General features: G+C 38.5%; 1 protein-coding gene across 4 annotated transcripts in view; it reads right to left on the bottom strand.

Annotated features, from left to right (window-relative positions):
- Window positions 1-13082, bottom strand: part of magi2a (membrane associated guanylate kinase, WW and PDZ domain containing 2a) — a 222753-nt gene that overhangs the window by 71469 nt on the left and 138202 nt on the right. For all 4 annotated transcript variants that reach the window (XM_084112369.1, XM_084112370.1, XM_084112372.1 and 1 more), the window contains exons 5-6: window positions 10358-10562; window positions 6412-6491 (exon numbers count right to left, since the gene is read on the bottom strand). In XM_084112369.1, the coding sequence (XP_083968495.1) occupies window positions 6412-6491; window positions 10358-10562 (285 nt within the window). The remainder of the gene's footprint in view (window positions 1-6411; window positions 6492-10357; window positions 10563-13082) is intronic.

Raw genomic sequence — 13082 nt, 5'->3', positions numbered from 1 at the left:
GCAAATATTCCTATTATATTATAGTAGCTGTTTTACAAGTGGCACAATTTTACGGAGGACTCAGGACTCTTAAAAGTGAGCAATAAATATGAATTTATCTACTCCTGTTTATTTGGAGTAGAGTTCAACTATTAGAGTGCAATAATAGAGACTTTCCCACTTTTCAGTGGTTTTGGTTCAGGAGGCATTTTTCCCATAGGGATTTAAAAAAAGTATTTGATAAAGGGTAATAATCCATGAACTGAACCAACCAGCTACGAGGTGAATCATAATATTATAAACTTTGATTTGGAGCAAAAAAGCATTTGAAAAGATAAAGATACAAGACTGTGCACTTAAATTTAAATGAGTGAAGCAACTATTTTCCCATGAAGCATTGTGAATTATAATCAAATTAGAAATAATAGAGAAAAATGAAACTATTGATTTAAAGTTGTTGAGTATATAAAATAACATAGTTTATTGTAAATTATGCATATAGACACACATATTTGAGTAGGCTATGTTGAGAGCGTAGGAAATCTGACTTGCTCGTCATTATTCTCTGATTGGTGGAGATTTCTTTGCAGAATAATGGGTAATTTTTCACCAGGAATTCTTCTCACCAAAAATGGTCTCCAAAAATGGCATCATCTTGCGTACTAAAGGCGAACGACTGCCACTGAGATGAATGGGAACGGATTACTTTCTTCAGCATTAGAAGCATTTTTGAGAGATAAAGGGAGACATAGATTTGCCTAAAACCCAGCGTTCCTTCAAATGAACATTTATGTGTTACATGACTCTAAGCGTTTATGAAAGATAAAACTACTTCTGACGGCAACTAAACTAATTACTCAAGAGAAAATGCAAGAAACTGAAAAAAAAGCTGTTATCAGGGGATGTTTATGAACCAGAATATTCCATTTCAGATCCAATCTCAATTATTACAGCTAGAGGAAAATTAGGCTTTTTGTCGTTCTTAGAATGCACAATAGCGCAAAATTGCTGTGACACCATGCAACTTGCATGAATAAACATCTCAGTGAAAAATCACACCGCTGTGTGTCGTAATGCGACGCTGTTGGGCTTTTGCGTGTGCATTTTGTTCATTAATTTAGATCATTTGTGCAATATCACTGAGAAAACAAAAATCACTCCTGTATTGACACAGCTGTCAAGTGATAAAGCCGCATCCATCCATCAATCCATCCATGCATCTGTTTCTGTAATCATATCTCCACCTGTTCCCAGCAAGTGTGAGCGTGTTATATTTTTTCGGGGTGCTCGCTGACAGTGACGGCTTCAGAAATGATGAAATGCAATGAAACACGAGCGACAGACACAGAGAGACATGTTAGTTGTGCTTATTCATTCACTCGCAAACCCAGGGAATTCGTACCATCAGAGAGAAACATCGACACGGGGAGAGAGGCGAGATGACAGGTAAACAGGAGAGACACTGTGGCATATCTACGGAAACTTCACTCCGTGCTGCGGCAAATATACGCGGGGATACAAACAATCTAGGAACATGAGGGTGACAGTATTAAAGAAAACAGCAGACGACTTTGATTTGCATCCAGAGCTGTGTCTGTGTCTTCCCTTCATTTTCCAAAACAAAAGAGGGCGGCCGAGTTACGCAACAACGCACGCGTCCGCGCAAATCCGCAGTGATGAGTGTTTTCACAAAGCTGGCTGACAGGCCTTTGAACTGCGGGAATCCGCTGACACGTGAAACGCGTTGTTTCGCACATGCATTCTAACAAGCAGCACCTTGCACTGGCACAGTTGATTATACAGCGAACACAAAGTTAGCTTTTAGTGCACAAATGTGTGAACTGAGAGGAAGATAGCAATGAATAAATCATCTTACAGCAACTATAACAGCGGTGAATACCCTTACAGACATGAATTTAACATCATATTCACTTTGAGATACTTCAGCTCAAGATCATTTCAAACACACTCATAAGTGCTAGAAGTAGAGTGTGAAGAGAGTAACCAAAAGAAAAATTGGATTGTTACACTTACTAAAGAATATGTGAGTGGTGTTTGCCAGTGTAAAATTCACTGCCTTGATGCTAGAATGTTTTGTGGCTAGGGCTGTCACTTTTGTGAAAAAATCCTGTTCGATTTTTGAGACACAAGTGCTCATTGAATCGATTGTAAAATCGATTTTCCATGTCTAAAGACGTTTCCATTTTAAACGCCAAATATGGGCAAATCCACGGACAACTAACAGTCGTTAGTACGAACGTAAAGAGGGCGCCTGAGACGCGTAAAAGTAAGCAAATATTCCTGTTGATTTATTGGCGTGAAGTTTCGTGCACAATGACAAACAGGAGTGCAACATTCTCGAAAAATAATAAGCAGAGTGGACTGCCATAACATCAATGAAAAACATTACTGCAGTCTTCAACATGCCTGTGTTTACGATTAGAAATGTCAAACAAATTTCGCTTGCGTAGATTGTAGCCCGTAGCCTGAATCTGTATCTGTATACATGAGAATGTCTAAATCAGAAATCAGTTTTGTTGTAAAAAGAGACATTATGAAGAAGTATAATCTGCTGTTATGTGTGTGTCAGAGCCTGCAGTCGCTGTGTGACGCGCGTTCGCTGCGGGCGTATCATGACGAGCTGGACGCGCTCCGAGAGAAGGCCGTTAAAATCGATTCCCTATTTTCGTTTTCGAAACTTGCGTTGGTTGGTCCGATCGATTGTGCAATCGAATTTTGAACGTAAAGTGACAGCCCTATTTTGGGCATTGCCTTATTGTTAATAGGGTGTTCTGGGTGGTGTTGCTATACAGTTGCAGTTACAGTGGTTGGTAGGCATTGGTAGATGGTTGCTAGGGTGTTGTTATACAGCTTCTAGGGTGTTCTAGGGGGTTGGCAGGACATTGTGAGATGGAGTACATTTACACGACAACGATGCACTAAAAACGGAAACGTTTTTCCTTTGTGAACGTTGTCAAAACGATCCCCGTTCACAAGAATCCGCGAAAATGACAAAAAATGCTGTATTATACATACAACCGGCACATCCGGGAACTTAACTGTCAATTTCGTAACCGCCCCTTTTTAGGGGAAAACAAACCAGAGTTCCCATAGACTTCAATACAAAATAGCGGCACAAAACAACGTCCGTACACAGCCGGCAGACGCGTATAACTTCAGAAATCACTTAGATGAAATATGTCGAGTAATTATATGTCCACCCTGCCTTCCATAGAGCGTGAACGATACATTTATAAACTTAATTTGGGCAACTTAAAAACATGTCCCTTTCATTCTACCAGCGTCAAATTGGTCTAACAACCCCACCCAGTGGCCAGAAGTGTCTTACCCGGACATTTACTCGTACCTCATTGAGTCACCAGGTAGCTAGTGAATGATTTTACTTCGGTTTTAAGAAATAAATATCTTTAAATGTATATATTATGTTTTTATATTTAGAGTAGCTATTTAGAGTAACTACTGAGTGCACTTTTCTTTCCAGCCATACAACTAGCCTGATTTAGCTTTCGATAGCATATCCGTAAATCATGATATTTCCATAACAGCAAGATATGGATGACGATGGCATAAATACATGGAAATGTAAGGAATACAAAGGAATAAATTTCAATTTTGGGTTTTTACAAATATTATTGGTGCACCCAACCACACAACAACTCTTTGGCATGTTTGTAAGGGTTAGTACACGTCCTAAATCCGATACTGTGTATGGCGGTCGCCGGTTTGTTTTCCCCTAAAAGTGGGCGTGAACCTTTTCAGAGACGTTCTATGACGCTACGCCGCTTGTGCGTATTCACGGCAGGCCAGTAGTTGGCGATGTCACTTTGTAAAGAAACACTACGTGCCTATACAGACTGAACAGGTAATACGCATGACATCACAGTTTTCACAAATTCACGTTTTTGTAGTTTACATGGAGACATCAATGGTATAGTTTTCAAAAACTTGCATTTTGAAACCCGTTTTGAAAAGTTTGTGTTTTCAGGCCCCCAAAATGCCATTGTCATGTAAATAAAGGGCCAAAACCCATAAAAAGTTTTCAGTTTTTAGTTAAAATAAGGGTGGATTCTAGTACACTGCTAGGTAGGCAAAACTTGCCACTACAAGGCATTGCAATGTGGTTGCTAAGTGTACCACTTGTGTGTGTGTGTGTTTTGCATTTGTTAGGGTGCTGTGGATGGCTACTAAGGTACTGCTAAATGGTTATTAGGGTGTTCTGAGTGATTTCTACAGCACAGCTAGGTGGTAGTAAGGGTGTTGTGCTTGGTAACTAGGACATTGCTAACTGATTTCTATGGTGTTCTGGGTGGTTAAAGCAATGGTTGTGTGTTCTAGGTGGTTCATAGGTGGTTGCATGCTCGCCAGTCCACATAAATGAATTTATGCTGTCTTCATGTGGTTTCCTATTTCACTCTTTTTGAACTTGAACCAATTCAATTTTGAACTCAATTGCTTTTTTAAATTTTGTCGCATTCAAGTGCTTTGTTGTCGGAAAGAATAATGATCACGAAGGACACCAGGATTATTCTTGCCTATTTATTTCTTGGGTAAATCTTATTAAAGCCAAAATGTATTGAAGATATTTCATTTTGAATAAATTGTAGAGTCCCATTCATTGACAACCATATAAACATTCACCACGCTATTTTGTCATTTCAGACAAATACGTGCTATGTTTGCTGTGTATAAACATACTGTCAGGGTTCTGTCACTTCTGAATATACAGCAATCATTCTTTCCTCCGCCTTATCTAAAGTTTATGGCACGCCCTGCTTTTGAAACTCAGGTATCAAAATGATCTCAGAATTTTCCAGTAGTAAATACAACTTGAGATGGCGTCCAATTTCCGACTTGGAAACTCGTAATTACGATAATTCCAAAGGCATGTTAAAGGAGAACTCCGGTCAATTTTAACATTGAGCTCATTTTTTTGTAAATTTGGAGTGCTGTCAATACAGAGAACAACGACAAAAATCGGTGTTGCCTACACCGTGTTATCCTCTTTTTAAAATTTGCACCCTGTTGACTTAAATGGGGCAAGTTTTAAACCTGCTTTTAGCCTCTTAACATCCTTGATGTGTCATTACAAGTGCACAGCCAATGTGAGTGATTCCTTCAGAGTGAACACGGGTGAATCTGACTGCAGTAGATGTGAAAGATATGAATAAAAATGATAATAATTCAGCCAGCGCACATACCTGTATTTACATCCTGTTTTCGGTCGAAGTCCATAGTAATCGATTGTCGAGTTCACGCACATAGGTTTTGTTACCTATGATCACGTGCGTGAACTCGACAATCGATTGACTTCTGAGGCAGCGTAACGGTTTATTGATCTACAGCAAAATAGTTTTGGTGATAACTAAGCAAATATGTAATTACTACAATAGTAATTTCTTGCTAGAAATGACATCAGAAGAGGAAAACGTTGGTCAAAAACTTACATTTACACACAAACTGACCAACAACCACCACAACTTTCAGATGCCATCTTTATTTTTAAGCTCAACTGTCACAGAATTAAAACGCACAGGATATCAAAGGCAGAGAAGGATACATCTATGCTGCCTTCAAAAAGAGAAGGTATCTCAGGAGACAGGAAGTGAAGCTAACATTGGATTTGGATGTGCCTTGATGGCTTCCTACCTAGGAACGCATCTTCCCGAAGGCATTTTTAAGCTTTCGCGCGCAGCCCAAGTCTCTATAAAAAAGGTAACCAACCAAAAGCAGGGTTCTGTATACTTCAGCTCCAACCCTGCTCCAACACACCTGCTTGTTATTTTTAAGTAATCCTGAACACGTTTATTAGCTGGTTCAGGTGTGTTTGATTAGGGTTGGCTAATATCAATGTTGGCTACTCCTGCTTCACAATATCATTGTCTCTAGATACAGGTCCCATCTTCAATTTCTACAGGATTGTTTGACTTGTTTTATTGTCTGCCAAACACAGTTGTCCAGTTGCTTTGAAAACCAATAGCACTTATCTCCTCAAAAAGCTGCATGATTTTATCTATGATCAATAATAATAGTGATGCTTGACCTATGAATGAAGTAAATGAAAAACATACTGACATCCTGTATTCTAAACTGTAGTTACAGATAATCCCACTGAACTGTGCATAAATACACCAAGTTATAAAAAAAGATCTTGGCTGTTACATTGCTTAGCAATCATAAACCGCCTGCAGTTAGACTAATGAACTTGATGGAAGAATTTTTATCAGATCAGACTTTTATAAAATCAACAACCCATTTCTGCTTCACACCTTATTTAATAACACTTCATAAGTGTGGTCAATTTCACAGGCTTTATTTCAGTAGATTTAAACGTTTGTCTTTGGCTTGCACCATGTGGAGAGTAAAGCAAACAGAGTCATAATATACATAGAGAAATGAAAGACAAACACTAACCGTTCTCTTTGCATTCTTCAGGGGGCTTCGCTTTCTTCGCAAGCCGGGGGTCCAACCAGGACGTCGTCTTCGTATTGTGGCTGGAGAGGAGAGAAATGGAGCAGAAAGGGAAAAGAGATGAAGAGGAAGAGAGGGAGAAGAGACCGCTGCAAACTGCTACTGTAAATCATCACACTGAGGAGACGAGAGAGACTGAAATTAAGTCTCAGGAGACCTCATCTCTAAAAAAAAGTTTAGCTTAACAAAACGGCAATCAATACTTTTAATTAGCTGTAAGCATCTCATTAGCACAGCAAGAAAGAGAGGAGGAGGAGAGAGATGGCGAGGAAGACTGACTGACTTACTCTATGAGGGAGGAGAACTGAACATGAGCAGCGATTTAATTAAACAGTTTAGTACACAATGTTTTTTTGTCATCTGAGACCAATTTCAGGAACCATAAAAAAAAATTTGGGAAAAAATTTGTAAAACTGGCAGATTTTAGTGTCACATGCTCACCGACAGCTAATTGCCTTTGCAATGACTCTTAGCCTCCAACAAAGTTCAGACAGTATCTGAAATGTTGAGTCATAGTCCTGAGGCGTGGCTATGACGGCCATCTAAGAAGAACCAATAAGACTACGGCAACTGATGTGAGAGACATTCTAATTAAAATTTTGATACTACCTTCTCTATTTCATTCAACATTAGATGTTCACACAACATCTTGATAATTAGCCAATTACACTAATTAATGTTACAGTTTCGTTGAGTTGGCTGTGAAGTATAAGCAGTCCACATATTCCCTCTTTTACCCAGCCATGACAGCAGACAGTTCAATTTATTTTTTTGTTTCCCAGGCAAAACATTGTTTACATTAGCAAAAGGGAAAGTATGTTTTTTATTTTCGTTTGTCAAAGTGGATGCCAGATTTTGATAAAAATGTTTTGATGTTGCAGGTCAGGTTACAACCTGCATCTCTTGCATAAGCTCAACTCAAGCTGCTGTTCCACCGTCGGGCCGAACGGTTCTAAGAATGTTAAGGAACGGTTTCCACTTGAGCCTGGTAGAACACGGCACGATTACAAACTGTCCTCGGCCTAGAATTCTCAGCACGGTTGGCTAACCGTACCGAACCGTATTGGTAGAATGCGTGCATTGACGTCCCCACTCATGATTGGGGACTTGTCTGTTGCTTGGATACCGGTTTCACTGTATAGCTCACTAATCGTGCTATTTGAGCGACGTAAACACAAATTAATAATAACATTTAAATAAATATCTGATCATACTCCAACTTGGCATGATGCTCAACAGCAACGCTAAATGCTTCCCATTCTTATATTGTATTATACATTTATGAAATGCTGACACATTAGCAAGAAGCATTTTTGTTCATGCATACTATGCATTTACTCTACTCAACTCAACTCAACTCAAAAACTCAACTCAAGTCAACTCAACTCAACTCAACTCAGCCTTTATTTATAGAGCACATTTAAAAAACAACAGGAACCTTTACTTTTTTAATTTACTTTACAGTACACATTAAATCACAATATACCATTCTATAAATACCAATAAATACAATACAAAAACTTAAAATCATATATCTATATTTTAAAATGTATTCTGAAGGTAAAGAATAAAAACGTGTTTTCAAAGATTTAAAAACGTCAAGCGGTGATAAGGGAAGCTTGTTTAGGGCATACAATAGCAAAATTCATCCCTGAGAATTTTTTTTGCACTCCTACTCATGTGATATTGCTCATGTATTTATACACTTCAATTGCTTTTCCATATATTTGATATTTGTCCCACAAAGTGTGTGTTCAATCTTCAGACTGTGACTGTACAGTACTTCTTTTCCACAGGGATAGTACTTATTTTCTGTTGTATCGTTCATGACATAAGCTAAATATGACTGACTCCGAATGACGCGAGGACAGTCTGTCACTGCTTCATGTAACACGACACAACATGCACACTCACACACACAGTTTGAACTGGCCCACACAGTGTGACTATTGAGGATTTAATGGAGTTGTCAAGCAGCCAATGGCGCCTTGTTTTTCTCGATCTCCCTCACAGACGGAGCGTCTTCAATTCTCAAACTGTAGACACTTCTCCATATGTCTATCTCTCACCACACACACACACACTCATACTGGACCATATTAATCATGACAAAATGTCTCTGTACATGCATTCAGTCACATTCAAACTCCCAAAGCAACCGAACATAAGCTGTGGAAATGCACTGTGCCAATAGATTGTCCTTTGATACGCTTTTATTTGAAATTAATTTTCTTTTCTGTAAGGGGGATGAAACAGTAAGAGAAACCAGGGAAGAAGACACACAAGGGTAGAAGTGTGGAGTGTCATAGACAGCGAGCACATCAAAGGTGCACCATCTTTTTGCCCCAGGCTGCAATTTCTCTGGCCAGTCGCTTGGCAGAGTGCCGTCAGTCGAGTCCCATCACTGAGACAAGCGAGTCTACCTTTCTGCCACTGATCTCAGAGCTATTTCTCCTGTTACTGTAGACAAAATGTTTCTCAGGGAGGAATGCACTAAGCTTTGAGACATGGTGAATTATCCTGCTGGAAATAGCCATCAGAAGAGAGACACATAACCGGATGGACATGGCCAACAACAATACACACAAAGTGTGCCAAGAAAATTTCCCTCACACCATTACACCACCAGCAGCAGCCTTAACCCTTGAGACAAGACATAATGGATCCATGTTTTCATGTTGTTTACACTAAATTCTGACCCTAACGTCTGAATGTCACAGCAGGAATTGAGACTCAATGTTATTCCAAACTTCTATTGTTGAGCCTGTGCGAATTGTATCCTAAGTTTTCTGTTCTTAGCTGACAGGAGTGGCACCCGGTGTGTCTTATGCTTATGTTCGACGTGTTGTGTGTTCAGAGATGCTCTTCTGCAGACCTGGGTTGCAACGAGTGCTTATTTGAGTTACTGTTGCCTTTCTATCAGCTCGAACCAATTGGCCATTCACCTCTGACCTCTGGCATCAACAAGGCATTTTCACCCACAGAACTGCTGCTCACTGGATATTTTCTCTTTTTTCTGACTGCTCTCTGTAAACCCTAGAGATGGTTGTGCATGAAAATACCAGTAGATCAGCAGTTTCTGAAATACCCAGCCTGTCTGGCACCAACAACCATGCCACGTTCAAAGTGACTTAAATCACCTTTCTTTCCCATTCTGCTCCTGCTCCATGTAAAAACTTTTTTTGTGGGGGAAAACTACTGAACGCACCTTTAACCCTTAAATGCACACTCGGGTCTTTAGTGACCCGGGATGTCCTTCACAACCCTCCTCCTCATTCATTTTTTAAGTTAGACATCAACCTTCTTAGTATTCCTCAATCAATTCATTATAAATGTATTAAAGAATGCCTGTAGGGTCGCTAACGAGCCTAGGTGTGTAACAGTTTAAGTATATTTTTTCTGCACAACAATAACTGAATCTTTGATGATTGAATAAGTGCAATTCACCTTTATTCTATAAGGTAGCAATGTCTGATACACATTGATGAAGTGACGTTTCACTCATAGTTACCGCAGGCAGAAAACAAAAGAATAGGAAGTATCATCAGCAAAACTTGAAATGGCTCAGCGATTTGCGAATGGCTAACGAGGACAGTGATGATGGTATAAAACATCTGCTCAAACTGAACCCTTCCAAGCTCCAAAAGGTAACAAAATATGCTTTATTCTATTCTTCTGTAATTGTTACTCTAATATCAGGATAGTTTTATATTATCGTGACTGGTAGACTAGAGATCCATCCGTGTTAGATATAGATCCGGGTTGCTAAAGACCAGAACATTGGCATACTGATTGCCGAAACATTCATGCATCTAAGGGTTAAAATATGCTGATTATAACTTCTAATTCTAAATAATTTGAATTTATACTGATGGATAGAGATACTCACTCAATGAAGTACACTTCTCCTTTTTCAGTGTAAGCCATCTCCCAGTTATCTGGCAGAGGACCCAGCTCGTCATTCTCATCCAGTTTGGGAGGCGATTTTGGAGGTTCTGTCTCTTCTTTAGGGGCATCTGTGGAGGTCTCAGAGGGGCATGTGGTGGGCATCTCTCCTGAGGCGTCTGTACTCTTGTCTTCATGTTCACTGGACTCTAAAAAATGCAAGAAAAGTTGAAAAAATTGACAGAAGAAAAATGTACTGCAAAATTGTTTAAACTAAATCTATAACCCTTTAAACAACTGCAGACCTACATCTCACATTCAAACACATTTATCAATCAAAAAGGACCAGACAATAGAAGTGGATAAACATGATGAATAGTGTATCTGAATTCAACTGAATAATCACCACCAAGAGCTAACGCTTATAAAAAAGAAAACTGTCAAATTTACAAGAATCCAATATTTTGGGAGACATCTCCAACTTTTAACAGCGCGGCTGGTGCAACTCTGAGTCCAAGACTACAGAGAAAACCGGTGAATGTGAGTGAGACAGAGAAAATATTTATAAGAGAGAGAGAGAGCAAGAGAGAGAGAGAGATAGAGAGAGAGAGAGAGAGAGAGATGTAACTGAGATTTGAGTTTGAGAGTTTCTGAGAGAATTGAAAAGCAGGTCACTATAAGAGGAGCATGTTAGAAAGAGAAAAACAGAAGACTGTAAGACAAAGAAGAACAGTCAGAGATAGAGTTAGTTGGACTAAAACGGTGAAATAAGAGTGGAGTGATTAAAATGGAGTCTGTGGTGATATAGTGAGAGAGAGAGAGAGAGAGAGAGAGAGAGAGAGAGAGAGAGAGAGAGAGAGAGAGAGAGAGAGAGAGAGAGAGAGAGAGAGAGAGAGAGAGAGAGAAAGCAGAAGAGAACTGAACATGTCCTAGTTTGAGTTATGGAGGTTGGAGGTCCCAAAGGAGAGGCGCAAAAGACAGATCGAGGGGAAGAGAGAGGGAGAGACGAAAGAAAAAAACACCAAATCCCATAACATTCACCAGTACTGATGTTTTAATCAACTGAGAAATGAGAGGACAGCTTCACTCAATCACACTCACATAAACACACAAACACACACACACAACCTTGTGAGCGGTCTATCTAGACATCATTTCAAGGTATTAAGGAGTAGTCTTTTGTCACACTTGGAGAATGAATTACGAATATTTTCCAGCCATATAATAACCATATATTTGTTTTATACACTGTAAATCCTAAAAAAGAACTTCTATCTAAGATAAATCGAAAATATCTCATAGTAACCTCATGCGTCTCTTCAGAGATTTCATCAAGGTCTAAAACTGTGCTCAGATCTCGCAAGATACCAAACATGCAATAAAAAGTCAGAGATTTCAATATGAACTCAAACGTTTCACATAAAATGTCAACGCCAAATTATCTGAGCTATTCATCTTAATATTATACATCTATTATATACTCTTACTTGCTGTCAAAAATTGTCTTATTGGTTTCGATTTCCCAAAGATTTTAAGAATAACTTTGAAGACAAACTTTACTGAATCATTCAGAACTCCATTAAAGTCAACATTAAACACATTTCACAAACTATTTTATGTCCTTAATGTGATGCATTTCTGAGTGAAACAATATATTTAACAATAAATAAATTGGGTGGAAATTAAGTTAGGCAACTTGACTAGGAAATGGAGGCCGAAGGGTTAGTTCACCCAACAAATGAAAGTTAAACGGTAAAGCTCAACCATACATGCCTGAGGCACGAGAACCAATGAGGGTTGTCCTCTAATGAGAACCGAGTACAGTTGAGTTTCCAATTACAATATATCATGTGCTCTACGTATGTGTGTTGATCAAAGTTTCTATGTGAATTAAAAGCCTAAATGAAATCAGTTTATCATAATAGACCTTATGTAGCCCCGCCCCCTTTCAGCTCTGTGCTCGTTGTGTTCTGTCTTCCGCGTTGTATTTCCACAGCATGGAGGTAAGATCTTACAGATTTATAAATGAACCGCTTGTTTTAAAATATTCCCAGTCTACTGACATTTGTTATGACATCCGCTTCAAAATTTACAATAATTTACTATACTACTATAACTAAGATTACTAATATTAATATAACTACTCTAACTACTATAGCAAAAACTACTATACTAATAGTACTATACCACCGCAAAAAGGAAGTTCAAAGACAAAATTCTAAAGATGGTTGCTTGCTTGAGCTTAAGGTCTATAAAGCAGAAGACTTGGATTATATGGCTCTATTCATATGGATTACTTTTACGATGTCTTTATGAACTTTTTGAAGTGTCAAAGTTTTGGTGAAATGGACTTTCAATGGAGGGACAGAAATCATTAAATTTTTTTAATTTCATTAAATCATTTCATTAAAAAATATCTTCACTTGTGTTTTGAGAAGAAAATTATGTCTTATGGGTTTGGATGACATAGGTTGAGTAAATTCTAACATTAATAACAGATTAAAAACAGATTTTTGAAGCGAAAGATTTTCCTCTTTCGAATAACATGGACGGATGAATCATGCACAGTAAGGCCAGGAACTTGTATTAATAAAGTAAATAGGGTCAATTTTGAATTCATGTTTTTAAGTGAGCTATTAAAGAGCTATTAAAGAGCTCAGAGAATTACAAATTCCTCTGGCGTTTTTTTATATTACTGGATATTAACAATACTCTAACTGTGTTAGATT

Source organism: Abramis brama (assembly GCF_963993115.1).
Source record: "Abramis brama genome assembly, chromosome: 4".
In the NCBI taxonomy this organism is placed as follows: Eukaryota; Metazoa; Chordata; class Actinopteri; order Cypriniformes; family Leuciscidae; genus Abramis; species Abramis brama.
This window is presented reverse-complemented; position numbering and strand designations above follow the sequence as displayed.